The 16387-nt window shown below is 33.9% G+C and overlaps 1 protein-coding gene across 2 annotated transcripts in view; it reads right to left on the bottom strand.

Annotated features, from left to right (window-relative positions):
* Positions 1 to 1499: 1499 nt before the first annotated feature.
* GRIA4 (glutamate ionotropic receptor AMPA type subunit 4) overlaps positions 1500 to 16387 on the bottom strand; it is a 543339-nt gene continuing 528451 nt past the window's right edge. The window contains exons 14-16 of one of the 2 annotated variants that reach the window (XM_060105639.1): positions 14744 to 14858; positions 6001 to 6135; positions 1500 to 1664 (exon numbers count right to left, since the gene is read on the bottom strand). In XM_060105639.1, coding sequence (XP_059961622.1) covers positions 1500 to 1664; positions 6001 to 6135; positions 14744 to 14858 — 415 coding nt within the window. Of the gene's footprint in view, positions 1665 to 6000; positions 6136 to 8323; positions 8439 to 14743; positions 14859 to 16387 lie in introns of both variants that reach the window. The other variant, XM_060105638.1, reaches the window with a different exon arrangement.

Genomic DNA, 16387 nt, shown 5'->3' with positions numbered 1-16387 from the left:
TGCCAAGATCTCTAAGTATTGTGATGTTTATCTGTGTTATGGTACTTATTATTTCAAATGATCTAAACCTCCTTTTGAACCAAGTTAATTTAATCCCTACATAACTAAGGTGATTTTTGTAAATAAACATGTATAATTTTCAACAAAGACTAATTCTTCATATGTTGTCTACCACAAAATATTATTAGTGCCTTCAAATGATTTAAATGGAACAATGAGAATGGGGGGAGGAGCCCAAGAGACACATTATTTTATGCAGCAAAATACAGCCAAGTAAAATTTCAGTACATAATTACCAGGTATGTTGCTGTTATGACAATGATTCATTCCCCAATTTAAACACTCCATCTTTGACAATTTAACTGCTAATGAAGCAAAGATCTGTTAAAAAGAGTACCTTACTCTGCAAAAATAATAAGGGCTTGCTACATTTTTAAATATGGCCCACAGTTTACTTCTACAATCCCACCTATAATCTTACAATTTCTCAAATAACTTTTATAACGATAAGAAAAAACTTTAAGCTCTGTAAATATTTTAAGAATGTCTGTTGTTTATTCTTTTTGGTGGGTACAAAAACCACGATTTTGTACACAGAACAAGATTATAAATAATATAGATAATATGAGTGACCTGTAGTCTCTTCTGAGTCTACATTGTGGACTGATGATTTTACATTAATGTTGTCTTCATTTTGTTTTTGTTCCTGGTAGTGAGACAAATGTAATCTGTGGACATTGATTCATGTGACAGAGTGAAGGTTACAGCAAACAAGAAGATGACCAACAACTTATATTTTAAAAAAGTCTCTAAAGTTTCTTACAGTGATGGCATTTATTTCAATTATTGCAATGTATTGTTCCCTAAGATGGTTAGAAAAAAGAATTGTGTTGTCCTCTACGGAATTTACATCAGTTAAAAAGCAAGCATGTTTCAGTATTTGTTTTCTCCAAAGCAAGTGTAAATACTTCCTTTAAATTTTTTCACAGGATTTACATGTTTGTTTATTATTTTCTTATCAGAGTTTAGTGATTTTGTTTTCTTGGCTGGATAGTCTTCCAATGAATATATGGGTGTTCTGGAGACACAGGTTAGCATATTCATTGACTTCTGTAACTATTTTATCCCTTGAAGTGAAGACTGAGGCCTTTCTGAGCAAGAACTTCACAGTTTAATGTGCTAACTCGATGTCTGATTAGTTTTTAAGTTCACTCAAGTGAAATCTGTTGCTGTTGATACACCCATCCCAGCTCCCCCTACCCACTCCCCGAAAAAAATTCTAAATTTTGAGTTTTCCTGATATAAAATCTGAGTTTGGGTTTCCGAGCTGAGCTCATGTACATGTTGCTGCTGCTGATGTTCAGCGCCTTAGGATGTACTTCCCGCTCTCAGCCAAAGGATTTTTTTGCGAAGACCTGCACTTAGCGTGTCCCTCAGGGCTGCGTTTCCATCAGTCACCAACACAGTTTAATTAAGGCACTCAATTATTTTTTTGGTTTTTATGGTAGATCTGATGCAATGACAGCCAATCCTGAACTTTGTCTAATTGCAGTTCCAGTGTGTACAGCCTTTGGGCAGTCGGGTGTCAAGACGCGGCCATTTTCACCTACACTCCCAGTGATGGATAATCTGGCTTTGTTTCTTATGGCTTCAGAAAAGGTCAGCTGGGTTGCATGGAAAGGAAACAGAAAGAATGTGGAGTGTTACAATATTTCTGTCTTTTCAACAAAATATGACACAACAAACACCAAAATATCAATAATTAGACATCTGCATTTTTTCCATATTCTTCTGGTCATATGAAAACTGCTTATCACAGGAAAGAAAAGCTCAACTACCTGGAAGAATAAATCACTCTAGAGTTTGTGGTCCTATCTGTTTAAGAACTAATTCTAAAATCATAAAACAAGATTTTGTTTGGCAAATCTGGGCAGGACACATCTTTTAACTTGCTGCACTCTACACCCTGGTATTTCTAGTCCAACTTAAAAGCTTCTTTAGGTTTGACAACATTCTTTATTTGGATTGTTTTGTTATAAAATGTCTTAACAGTTAAATGATTATACTCTTAAAATTGTGATGAATTGTCTAACCAAGCTATATATATGTATATATATATAGACTATTTATGACATCTTCCTGTTTTCAGAACACAGATCTATCCACAGATACGTTCATTCATTCACAGCAGCTATAGATATGACCCAGAATAGGACAATTAGTGACATAAAGTTCATTCTATGCCTGCTATGGAAGTTAAAGCTCATATTTTAAGAAGCTTTAAGTGCTTAAAGGTAAGTGCACTGAAAGGGGGCATGTTTCAATGCCTCATTGAACAGTCATCACTGGGGAAGTTCCTGGATTGATGTTATGGGGTCAGGTCTCTGAAATCCTCATTATATTCTTGTTCTGTCATATTAGGTAGCAGGTAATAATACTACACTGAGGAGAAACAGGCAGTGTTATTATGAAAATCTACTTGCTGTTCATTCATTGCCTTTAAATTCTTTCTAGTAGCTGAAATTTAATGTTAACTCAAGAAGAAATAAGGTAAAGGAGATATTCCCTAAGTTTGCTGTGGCTTATCATAACTTTCTCATAACTCATACTGTGTCTTAATTCCCTGTTGTGAATTTAAGTTTACCTAATTCTTCAGGATATTCCATCCCTGTATTTATTCTGCCCTGTAACTTAAATATTAGAATAATGATGTATTAAATATGAAATAAAAATTGGATTAGAAACTGTTATAATGAGAAGGTTTTGAGATCAGTTGCCCTGATAACTTCAGAAAGTTGAAGTCAAATTTCTACTGATGTATGTATGATAAACACCGAGGTCATTATTATAGTTCACCTTTAGTAACTAGTCTCAAAAATTAAATTTTACTTATCTTTATAATCAGGAGTCAGGAGACAATCTCTATAGAAATTACTCATCACTAAATTAAAACAAACCAAGACGACAGTCTGAATTTGTTTCTTCAGATTCCCTTTCAACATTTAATATTAAGTAAAATAATTATTTTAAAAATCTATTAGTTTAGTTTTATTTTTTGAAGAGGAAATATTAAAATATAATTAATAAGAGCATTGTGATTTTTTCAGAAAGCTTTTGCCATAAAATCTATTTTTTCCCTTTATTTTCTTGATTGCCTTTATGAGGAAAAGAAAATATCAAAACAGGAAGTATTCCATGTACTCTCAAGTAATCTCTCCTTCTCTATAGATTAATGCAACTGAGTGTTAATAAGTCTTTGACAACTGCTTATTCTCTCCTTAAATCTTAGTATTCTTAGTTCTCTGCATTCTTATTTCCTATACTTATATCTCCTGCTTCTTACATAAAATGTTGTTTCTATTCATCTTTGTGTGACTCTGTTGAGACTACTCAAACTGGAAAACTTTCTTATAAATTTACCATATAATCTGGTTCTGGTTCTGGTTGGATGTTATGGCCAATGGCTGTGACCTTAATTAGGTGTTCCCTTAAGGGATGATCACTTTTAAAGTAGACATTCAGGTTTTGTTTTTGAAATTCTGATACAATATTATCTAAATTATCAGTCATTTTCATAATTATGGTCAATAGAATTTTTGAAATTCTATTTAATATGGGAGTACAATGGAAAATGCTTGCTCTCAAGTCTTCTGTACAGAATCAGATCATTTCATTTGCTCTGAATGCCATTAAGTTTTTTAAAAAGTCATATGGATATGAATGCTTTATTTATTTATTTATTTATTTATTTATTTATTTATTTATGCGGTACATGGGCCTCTCCCGTTGTGGAGCACAGGCTCCGGACGCGCAGGCTCAGCGGCCATGGCTCACGGGCCCAGCCACTCCGCGGCATGTGGGATCTTCCCGGACCGGGGCACAAACCCGTGTCCCCTGCATCGGCAGGAGGACTCTCAACCACTGAGCCACCAGGGAAGCCCGAATGCTTTATTTTTATTTGAAATTTATTGTCTTAAAAGTTCAGTTCTAAAGGCAATTCATGTGATGAACTACAGTACTAGGTTCTGACTCCAAAAACATTTATTACATGTGAATTTTATGTACATAACCTGGGAATTCATATCTCTTTCTAGCAATTTCCCAGAACTGTGTATTGAACTAGCATCCATGAGTATTTCTAGAATTTTTCTAGAATGCATTTTCTACGCTAAAGAAAACTTTTAAACGATATCTTATGAAATTCATCACAGAATGAAGTCCAAATAATTGGCTCTGAAAACTTCTCAGATAGTGTTTTTTGCTGTTTGGGAAATATCTCTCCACAATTCTGTAAATATTAAGTTGAAAGCATTACTATAATGACTAAGAAAACTTGACATCATCATAATTTGTTGTTCTGCTATTAGAAGACATACTCTAAACATTCTGATATGAGTGAATTGAGGATTTTGTTCTCAATTCTTTTTCAGAAAATTTGGAAAGAACCACTTTGGGCTTATCTATGTACAGTTGTACTCAGTCACTGATTTCTAGATTATGGATAAAAGCAATTAGATCTTGGTTAAAAAGGGATGGCTTTTGCTCTTTGCTTTAAGATACTAACAAGTATTTCAATAGCTATTTTTTTTTGGCCATGCCACCAGGCTTGTGACCAGGGACTGGACCTAGGCCACAGCTGTGAAAGCCCGAAATCCTAGCCACTAGGCCACCAGGAAACTCCCTCAATAGCTTTTTTAAAATAAATAAATATCAAAATCAAGCATGTTTACCTGGCATAACCTCAGGTATACATCTTATTCTTATAAAAATTATATTGGGTTTGACTCTAGGGTACATCAAGCACTAAGTGTCTCTTGGGAGTTCAAAGTTTCATTTATCATTGTAATAGAATGGACATTATATATAATTTCAGAAAATGGGTTTTAGAGACCTGACTTTAAGAAAAGCAACAACACATGCTTCCAGATCTTATTTTAAAACCATTTTCTATTATCAAAGGGAAAAAGTACTAGACATTTAGAGTCTTAAAAAAAATGACCTCCATCCTATATTTCATTGAATGCTTATAATTTTTTGTTGTCACATGATGAGAGGATATAAGTGGGACTGATCTGGCTTACTTAAAAACAATTGAAATGAAAACAAAAGTCAATAAATACTGCAATTTTTATTTTCACTGTGTCTCTCCTAATGAACATATATTGCTAACATCTTTGATGGAGAAATTGCCTAACATGCCTGTTTACCTTAGTGATGCTGTGAAAATAAAAGTTGAATTTCATCTAATAAATGTGAATTGTAGTCAATATTCTGATGATCACTCCTGCCTAAAGGTCTGACTCAAGGACTACTGCCAGATGAACAAACAGCAGGGTTTCACTCTTTAAAAATATAGAAAGATGGCTAAAGTATATAAAACAAATTAGAATAGGAGCTAAAATGCATTGAGTGCTTACTATGTGCCTTGGAGATTTTACATATATTTTCTCAGAAAACAACACCACCTTATTAAAAATAGGCAACTGTCTAGGCTTTGATAATTTGAAACAGGTTTTATGCTTATTTTGTTAGCATTTACCTTAAAACTAGTTTGTTCCAGAGAAGATTAGCCTGTTCTGTGTACAAGGAAACCCAGATCTAATTTCAAATTTCTCCCAATTTTCAGGTAGAATATACTGTTTAAAACATTTTACAGAGCAATTCTGGAAGTTTGTTTTTGTCTTTTGAACACTTTCAATGCAGATATCTATTGGCAACATAAAATTTCGAACAGTACATCTGCAACCAGAGAAAACTGAACAGTGCACTGAAGTTTTCAAAAATGTAAAGCTCTAAATTAGAAGCAAGCAATACCACCACAGACATGTCACAACACTGCATTTACAGAATGCATCACCCACTCACTGTAGTAGGCCCTAAGTCCTACCCCTAAATTTTAATACTTTCGGCTCCATATACGTTGTAACCTTCTCTATAGGTTGCTAAATTCTGGGTATTCTGCGAGGAAGTTGGGTTAAAAGTCTGTGCACTCTTTGCCACCTTCATTCTCTTCGCTTCTGCCCTGGACTTGTAACAGAACTCTATCAAAGCCACCAGCATTGCCAAGCCCAAGCCGCCAACCAGAATGTAGAAGACGCCTGCTACGTTGCTCAGGCTCAAGGCACTCGTCTTGTCCTGGAAGGAATAAAGACACTTGAGTTAACTGTGCAAAGTCACATCCAGAAGATGAAAGAATGCATGAAATCCAAAAAGCTAATTAAAGTAAATGCTTAATTTAACCTGAAATTATTTAACATGTATAAGTCACTGGTGTAGCTTTATGGATCTAAACATAAAGCTTATAGGTCTTGGCAGAAGTGAAGTTATGATGATTACCAATAAATTGTGTGTAATTACATTCAATAAAATCTATAACATTTATCATTGCTAAATATACAATGAAAACCACTATACTTAGCCATATACAAGCATAGGCAGAAGTGGGCTTATTATTGTTAAGTTTGAAAATGACATTTTTAAAACCCAATTACATGCGAAGGAAACCACTTTTGGCTTTCCCTCCATTAAAACATTTTTAATGTTTGATATTTCTTTTGAATAAATTTAACTTCATACTTCCTACTTAAAGAACTAAGGGACTTTAAGCTAGCAGTTTCACATTTTGTTCATCATGACTTTACCAAATATATGCAAATAGTGTGCTAGGGTACATGTTATTTGTTCTTTTAGTCACATCTGTTTAAGAAATCTCCTGGAAAGTGTCACTTTAACATATTATATACTATTTAGGAATAACTATATATGCAACACATTGGAAACTTTTTAAAAAGATACTTTAAAAGTATACAAATTTTTCCATGGTCAGTTGAGAACTAAATTATTTATGGACAGATTTATAACTATTTTTATTGACTTTAAAATATGATTCCATTTCACTTAAAAATGCTTGATCAGTTAATATTTTAGACATATTATTCTCCAGAGATTTAGAATACATATTATTTCATAATAAATTCAGAAATAGTCAAGCATATTATTGGAAGATATTAAAATTGTAACAAGAATTCATAATGTTTCATAAATTGTGAATATATATTATATAACATTATTTGAATAAGTATTTTGGGTAGACTACATGAAGGATGCCCCATGGTCAGCAGTGTGTTTTGTGCAAGCTTAAATAGTTTTATTAGGAGAAGGTTTAATTTAAAAAAGTACTATGTACATTGTCCTCTTAGCCATAACATCAACTGACTGGACCAAAAATTTAGGGTAACTTCATTTTAAAAATAATCACTCATTAAGTACTTTTGCTTCTCTAACTTTACATAAGGGCTTGAAATAGCTATTTCATTATTTGGCCAAGGTTTTCTCATTCCACTCTGGTTCAAAGGCAGACAAAAGTGATTAAAACACAGGGAGAAGCCTGAATAGAGATCAGTTAACATTACTTTGTCTCTTTCTTAAATTAACTGAGGTTCTCTTATATATGTAAGTCACTTATTTAATGTCGTAGAATAACCAATAATTTCTTTCTTTCTAAAAGAAGTTACAGGAAAAAATAAATGAAGATTTCAAGAATCCTCAACAATGGCTTTCAGGCATATGTCCTATTAATTTGTGCAGGTATTTAGATTCACTAATAAATTGTTACATTTTTTTCTTTAAATGAAAATATAACTGTTTGTAACACTATTTTCATTTGTACTCAACATGATCAGGCCTATAGGTTCCTGCATTGCTTTTAAAAAAATTCATGAATGAGATCTTAGAAGCTGAAGATATTATTCATAAACATTGATTTATTAAAATAATTTCGATAGAACAGAATTGGAAAGTTTACTCTGTTTATCAGAACAAAAATATAATAGGTCATCTTCAAACTAAAGTGGAATGCTTAGCAAAATAGTGACAAAAGACTGAACTTCTGAATAAAATATATTTAATGTTTAAAATATTCTTTCTGTAGATGACTGCTGATCAATTCCCCATTTCCTGTTCTGAGAATACATCAGTTCTTGAAATAATACATTTCATGGTCTTTGCCTCCCAAACAAACAAAAACCAAATCTGGAAGCACTATTTTTATTAGTGGTACGTATATTTGAGAATAATATAGGAATTTTATTATTTTATATATTTTTACAGTTAATTTAAGTTTATTTAAAAGCCTTAATATTGAGGAGCAGTTTGCAATTTTCTAAGAAGCTACTCCCTTTGGCTTAAATCTATGACATTAGCTTCTAGTTTAGGCAGTGTATAGAGAAACATTTATTTTTTACTGTTTCCATATACTCTTGACAATTGCTCCCATTTACTGCTTTGTGAACACAAGAGGAGGCCCCGAACTGCAGCGACTGACCTTGCTTCCAGAGTCCTTGGGTCCACATTCACCTTTATCGTACCACCATTTGTTTTTCAGCTTGTCTAAGACGCCTGCCTCACTGAGTTTCAAAACGGCAAGGTTTACAGGAGTTCTTCACGTGGAAAATAACATAAATAACATTATATATGTTATTTTATGTTATTCAAGTAAAACTACATTAGAATCGCATGGCAAAGTGACAGAGCAGAGGCCACAGTAGGTGTTATGTCTTGTACTGAAGGCCCAGGTTTCAAATCAGACATAAAACTGGGGCCTGCTCCATCGCTTTAGGTAACAGGCACATACTGCTCGGGACGATTTTTAAATAAAATGTATGCAATTACTGTGAATCCAAAACTATTAGCCTGGGTTGGGTTTCTTGAGCATTTTCAGTTTTCCCACCATAAACGTGGAGTCATTCAAAATCCAGAAGCTCCTTTTTTTCTCTTTCAAAATTAATGGAAGTGGCTATAGGTTGACAGGCTTAAAATAGAAGCTAGATAGGACTGGTTTCATTACTTGCCGGCATTATGATTCAGCTAGTGGAATTTTACTCTATGCCTTAAATGTATGGCTACAGTATCCATCAATAAATTGACTCCTTTGCCACTCTCATCCAAGACCTAATTGAAAGAGGAGGGTGAGTCAGGTGTTACTGACAAAGGGCCACCTCATGCAGAGGAAAGTCCTTATAAGACAAATATGTAAATCATTAGTTTAAAGTATAAGCCCATGTTGATATTTTCCTTCTGAATTGCAGTACTTAACTCAAATAATATCACCAGAAATAATTTTCGTCTATCTTGAGTCTACCATATGAATATACTCTTAGTATAAAGTGCAGTAACTATAATATATCCTATAAATTCTTAGAACAAATACATGATAGGTTAAGGGTAACCAAGATTTTTATAAACAGACACACTCCTCATACTATAAAATTCCATTTTTCTTTTCTACTGTCTTTGAGTCCTTCAATACTAAATATTATACAAGGAGTCCCAGAGAGGAAATGTTCACTTGTCAGTCAGTGTCAGTGTTCTGAGGAATCTAAGAATTCTTCTGGCTTTCATTCCCATGTTAACCTCTGTGTGTGTAGAATAAAGCCTAAGAAGATGGATGGGAAGCAGTAATGCCTAGGATCTTCTGTTGTTACTGTTTTTGTGGTTGTATGGTTTTTGTTTCTTTTTGCTTTTACATTCGGAGAGAGACTCCTTGCATTCCTCTTGACATTTTTAAGGCTGCCACAATCATTTTGTCTGGCTGTATCTCCTAATGCCTCACTTCTTCTAGGAAATGTTGAGTGCATTTGGAGAAACACAGCATACATTTATTTGGTTACCAAGGGATTAATTCTATAAACCTATCTACACAACTAGGTAATGCATTAATAATTATGGTGATGATGATTTCTAACATTTACTGAGCACTTACTATGTACCAGGGACTATTAAAAGTATTTTACATGTTTAGTTACTATTATCACCTGTATTTTACAAATGAGGAAACCAAAGCACAGAGAGGTTAACCCATCTAGTCAGCTAGGAAGTACCTGAATCAGGGTTTGTAATGGTCTGTATAATTAAAAATATTAACAACAGAAGACTTAGGAAATAGGGGTTTCTGGTTAATTGAGTTTTCTGATTAACAGTTAAACTAAAATCCATTTTTTTGGGTACTGTTGTTCTGAAAAAAGTTTCTAAAGTATAAGTTTTTGTTTATCTGGTTTCTGAATTCAATTTAATTTTTGCATCAATGTCAAAAGATCTTACAAGGTTCATTGTTCAATTTAAGCATATGCACTTTCCTGCCACATTCATAAAATATTATATTGTTTTTTGGATTAAAATCTAATGTCGGCATGACTTAACGCTTTGTACTAAAAAACTGAGTTTGGGTGTGGGGTGAGGATTGTGGTTAATTGGGGTCCTTGGTTAGCCCCAGTTAATCTAGATTTTACTGTCCCCACCCCCACATTACATCCCCCACTTCCATTTATGAAGTGATTGTTACAAAACCACACCTGATGGTTGGTTGGTGAACTTCTTGAGAATATAAGCCACATCTCATTCATCTTTGTAAAATATTTACAAGGATATCTGACTCAGGGTAGGGGCTCTGTAAAATTATTACATTTAAATTATTCTGAATCCAGAGCAAACATTTTTGTTTAACTGATACTAAGGGTTTTTACGTCCCCAGGCTAGCTCACCAAAGCCTTTTTAACGCACGTGTAAAGTACCTTATATTAGTGTATATTGTACTTCTTGCATGGGTTTTGTGGGGAGGAGGACGACTTAATGCTGAAGAGAGAAGGAAAATGAAAGCAGTTTCCTTAAAGTTTCTTATAGATGGGACAGCTATTTTGAATCCAAAAATATGGATTACATCAGCGGTCCCCAACCTTTTTGGCACCAGGGACCAGTTTTGTGGAAGACAATTTTTCCAAGGGGTCGGGGGAGGGATGGTTCAGGTGGTAATGCAGGCAATGGGGAGTGGCAGATGCAGCTTGTCACTCGCCCACTGCTCACCTCCTGCTGTGTGGCCTGGTTCCTAAGAGTTTGAAGACAGGGTTGGGGACCCCTGGATTAAATGAAGACTGCCTTTGACTTATCTCTCTTCCTTCTTAAGGACCATTTCTCCTACCTGCTTCATTTTCCCCTTGCCTCTTTGTCCCTTCTGCTATTCACTCCAGTAGTCTGGTTTTAGAGGATAAGATTAGATTGGAATTTTGAATAATAGATATTTATTAACAACCAAGCTAATGGTCAACTGGTGGAATGTCAGGCACTGAGCAAGAAATTCATTACTAGGAGAGTCCTTCTTCAAGGGTTAGCTTCCCTTACTGGTCTTTGTTTACAACATTTTTTTCCTGCTTATGAATACATATTTTCCATAATAATCCCTTTATTATTGCATTGGTTTCCATGGCTGGGGAGAAAGCCATTTGGAAGTATAACATATTTTAAAGTCAGGAGTGGGCTGTATTCTTCAAAATGCCAAATTAAAAACTGGGTATTGTGAGATTTACTATAATTCCTAAAGAACTCATTATTTGGTAACCACATTTACAAAATGACTTAAATATGAATATCCACATCCATGAGTATGCCTATTTTTATATATATAGGAGGAGAATAAAGTATAAAACAAACAGAAAAAAATCAATAATTTTGTAGATATTATTAGCATTATGGGTCATTGATGATTACAAGTATTGCCAGTATTTCCAACTAGAACCTGTATTAAACAACTCACATAAAAATTGACATAAAATTCTGTGTATTGTTTGTGCTCAGACTAAATCATATCAGATTAATCAAAGGAGATATGAGTTTTAGACTTTGCAATGAAACTTTTAAATTGGTTCATTGCCAATTAGTAAATTTCTGTTATTCACAAGAATGAGTATGAATTTCTTATGACCATAAAAAAGGCCACAGCACAATAACATTCAAAGGAGTAATTTTTCAAACAAATTTATCCCCTCCCAAATCATGCCTTTTCACTTTATTTCATTTAACATACCAGACCTTTTTCCTTCTTTCTTCTGTGGAGCCTCTGGCCTAGGGCTGCCTTGGTTATGCTCTGGGAATGGCTATCAGTTGAGTGGGGATGCTAATTATTTTGTGAACTGGAAGCTGCCACTGTGACTCTAAATAATTCAGTTGTTGATTATATTAAATCAATCAATCAACAGTGGGTATTTCTTCTTTTACCCATAGATACTGGTGCATAGCCCAGGTAAAACAGAACTTTAATAATGTGCTGCTGTATGGAAGGCTGGAGATGTATTTCCTTGTTATAATCCTGTAAATGACAAGTGGGTCAATTAGCCCCTCACTGGAACATATTCATGTGTGGTACAACTTTCCATGCTTTCCCTCCTTCACCAGATGAATCACCGTTAGGAAAGTTAATTTTTTCCTACTAAGATTCTGTGTGTCAAAATCAGATCACACCAGATTATAGTATACTTGTACTGAGATCACTGAGTGTGCATTTCACACAATGTGCCTTGTAGATAAACTGGTAGTATTTAATTTTCTCTTCTGCTTTGGCTTTATACTTAGCAAAGGCTTAAGAGCCAGCCTCTTCCTCCAATTCAGCACTTTTCCTCCTTTTACCTCTTTCGATAAAGATCAGGCCAAATGGAAGGGGTAAGTTTAAAAAGAAAATCAGTCACCCAAAGGAGCTACAGAAAAAAAATTTAAAAGCAGCAACTGTCTCCTGGTAATTTACTTTGATTCTAAGTTAGGTCAGGCCATTTAAAATATCACCTTTTAAAATAAATGCAGGGTAAGGTATTATTATTATTACTTATTCTATTGGTGATAAATATTATATCAATATACAACCGACTAGAAATATTTTTCTAGTGTGAAAACAAAATTCCTGAGGGCAAATAGAACATACTGTAATTATATATGTAATTAACATACATTTTATGTTAATTTTTATAACATTTTAGAAAATGACTCAAAATATGAAATAACATTTTAGAATATCACCTTATAGTTCACGTTTGGTGAAAGTAACAGGTGAAAGTACAGGAATAAACAGTTTGATTTTTGAAAACTACAAGGTTAGCTTCATATTTACTTCTTTGGACAACAAATATTTATTTGGTGTCCATTATATGCCAATGTTGGATGTAAACAGATTAAAATTCAATTGAGTTGTCCAATCCCTTATTTAAATAAAGTAAAGTGACTTTTGTTACATAGATTTTTCCATTATGTGTACATTTCTGCTTCTGCTTGCTTATTTTTCTCTGGAAAGAGTCTAAGAGTCTTTAATATACACTAAAACCAGGGATTCATTATTCATTTTTTGTGGAAAATTTTATCTGTTAAGCAATGTTATACTTTGTTTGCAAATTTTTATTTTTATCACAAATATAAACAAAGTTTTTCTGATTGAATAGAATATCTTCAGTTTTGTTTTCTCTGGTCCTATTAGAGTACATTTTCTTACATTTCTAATTTGCATAGAGCAGTAGATTATTAGTGTAAATGAGCAATTTTCTATTTATGTGTGTATATATGTATTTGCGTATTCATATTTTTATGGAAATGATCAGAACATTCTAGGCAAGTTGGGGCTCCAAAATATAAAAGAGATAATACTTCTGAAGAAAACATATGGTTGCTGTCTTGAATGGAGGTGTCTTAAAGGGGAACAATCTCAGAAGAATCCCTGATGACTTTCTCTAGCTTTTCTCTGCTTTTTTTTCTCCAGGGACTCAGATTCTCCCTCAGGATAGGATATGGATGATCAGAATTGGGTCCACACAATTCTGTGTCTCCTCCTTTTTCATGCCTCCTTCTGTGGCCAGAATATTCATTGTGCAAAGTTTATTTTTTCTCCTCCTGCAACAGGGCTGTCTATAAGATGGAAATATACAAGTGAGCTGAATTTGAAAGGCTTTTCAGATCAGGATCGAGGGGGAAGTTACCAGCATTAGAAGAGGTTGAGGTTCGCAGCCTCCTTGACAGATATACCCTTTTTAAACAGAGCATAATTCTCTGGGTTTGGTGACCAGGCAAGTGAGAGAATTTGTAGCCCACACAAGAACCTGAAGATGAGCAGGACTACTTGTTTTGGGCAGTTCTCTAGAATTTAAAAGAAAGAGTGTATATTTAAAAATTTTCAATGTTCTTACATACCAGTTGAAGATATGTAAGGAAAGAAAATTCAGTCAGAATATTACCATCTCTGGATTGTTTTCTTTATGTCTATCCACAGTGAGGAAGAGTTCTGGAGCACTAGTTAATAACTTCTGCTTAGAAATAAAAGTAAAACATTATTTTATGAAGCTGGAAATAAGACAGGGATTCAGTAAAGATAAATCTGAGTTGGTCTTATTTTTGTAGCCAGATCTTTCTTTAGTTTGATCCATTACGGAAGGCAAAAACTGTCTAGTTCATATGATTACCTTTGACTTGTTATATAACTTGCTATTTAATGGAAGCCTGAGAGTTTTAAGTGGAGAAATGTCTTTCTGGTAGGTACCTGATTTAGTGGAGTCAGATTATTGTTATTACTTAAAAACATTTCATGGCAGCTCTGGTGAGGAAAACAAGACAGACTGAACTTCTCTGTTCTCTCTCCTCTTCGCTAATTGCTCTTTCAAAAGCCTGCTTTCCAAAACTGAGGTTCCTAGGACGATGTCTGATCCATAACTTCTTCAGAGCCAGAGATTTTCAGTGGCTATTTTAGTTAGGTTTGTTAGTGTGTCCCCAAATTGATATTGTTTGCAAATATTTTTGCTTTGACAGTAATTGCATACTTAAGTTTGCGAAGGGACTTGACTAGCAACTTCGGTGATATTAGTAGGTCTAAATTATGTCTCCCAGCAGATGCACCTATTACTTTACATACTGTTTACCCGCTTTTGGTGACATTGAGGCTAACCTTGGAGTCACCTCCCCCGCTGCCACATTCTCCTTTGTCGTACCACCATTTGTTTTTCAATTTGTCCAAGAGGCCTTGTTCATTCAGTTTTAAAACTGCGAGGTTAACAGCATTTCTTGAAACGATAAAACATATTTTGTAAGAAACTGCACAGCTGTTAAGATGTTAGAAGGAATGAGGATTTAAGCTCTTTTATAAGCTTCTCCCAGACGCTAAATAAACCTCTCATTTTGTCATCCTGCAGCCCCTTCCACCAGGCAGTTGTAATTTCCTTCAAAGTGTATTAAACCTGTAGCATTTGGTGTTGTTCACTTTCACAGTTCATATCTTGCCAAGTAACTGACATCAACATCAACCAATTACATGGATTTTTTTTTTTTGCAAAACAGTAATAAACTTGAATTTACTAGTAATTGAGAAAGATTTGCAACAACCCATAAGAGACAAATGAAAATTCATTCCCAGAAGGAAAAACATAATTGCATAAACAAATCAGCAAATCAGTCACTAATTTTTGTGTACTGATTTCTTGATAACAAAGAGTATGGCTTAATTATTATTCCTTTTATTATTTGTGTTGGTTCAGTTTCCTGGGCTGGAAGTCATAGAATAGTAAGAGAAATGTAGTAGCAGCTCTTAGGGAGCTCATATTTGAATTTCATGTTGATTCTTAAAGTCACTAGATGCTATTTAGAAACCAGGATCATATATCCAATTTGACTGTTTAAATTATGTAATTAAACCACAGGAAGTCATGCTGCATTTGATATGGACTTTGCAAACAAACACTAGATTAGATTTCCTCCATGTTTATCTCTTTAGGGGAATAAGGGTAGCACATTCTAATTATTCTCTAAAAGAATTAAAAAAATGTGTCATGGGTTTTGCCTCCCATAAAACAAAACAGCCTCATGTTAATAAGTAGCATTTGAATATTGATTTGCAAGTGAAATATCATTTAGTTGATTAATAAAATGTCACATTTCACCACAAATCAGCCTATTAATGTATTTATTCTTTTAAAATGTTTTTGTAATATTTCAGGTAAATGATGTGCATTTTCCAGTGTGGTAATGGTCTGATCCACTTGGAGAGTAAACATTTCCCATGAGTAAACCACACACTTTGAGAGGATTAACAGTTTTTAAAAGTTAGACTACCATTTATTAAGTGCTAAGTAAATAATTAGCTGTCCCCACATTTCCAAGTAAGTCCCATGTTAGTGGTGTAAAATAATTAATATACTTCCTGAAGTGAACAATACCAAGTTGTCAGTTTAATCACCAAAAGGACCAGACTGAAATCTAGGGATGAAAGAATATTCAGTGAAGCTAGAGCCATCTATTTTTTTAAAATGCTGTTGGGAGAAAAGAGTTGTTTTAATTTATTTTACATCCATAAGAAGCTAGATATATTTGTCTTTCAATGAAGTGAAGCTAACAACTAAAGTTTTCTATTTTGGAGAAAATTAGTTTTATAATCCACTTTAGTCTTAAACATTTCTATTAGATTTTTTCCAATAAAGTGGTATCCCAATTATTTTATATGTTGGTTTAGACCATTCCTTTGATAAAACTAAAATCATTTAATGAGAGGGTTATTTAACATGATTACTAGCCATCTAGTATATCTAAAGACAGTTTC

This window comes from Mesoplodon densirostris, chromosome 7 (genome assembly GCF_025265405.1).
Source record: "Mesoplodon densirostris isolate mMesDen1 chromosome 7, mMesDen1 primary haplotype, whole genome shotgun sequence".
Classification (NCBI taxonomy): Eukaryota; Metazoa; Chordata; class Mammalia; order Artiodactyla; family Ziphiidae; genus Mesoplodon; species Mesoplodon densirostris.
The sequence above is the reverse complement of the archived record's forward strand: the minus strand, read 5'-3'. Positions and strand labels throughout refer to the sequence as shown.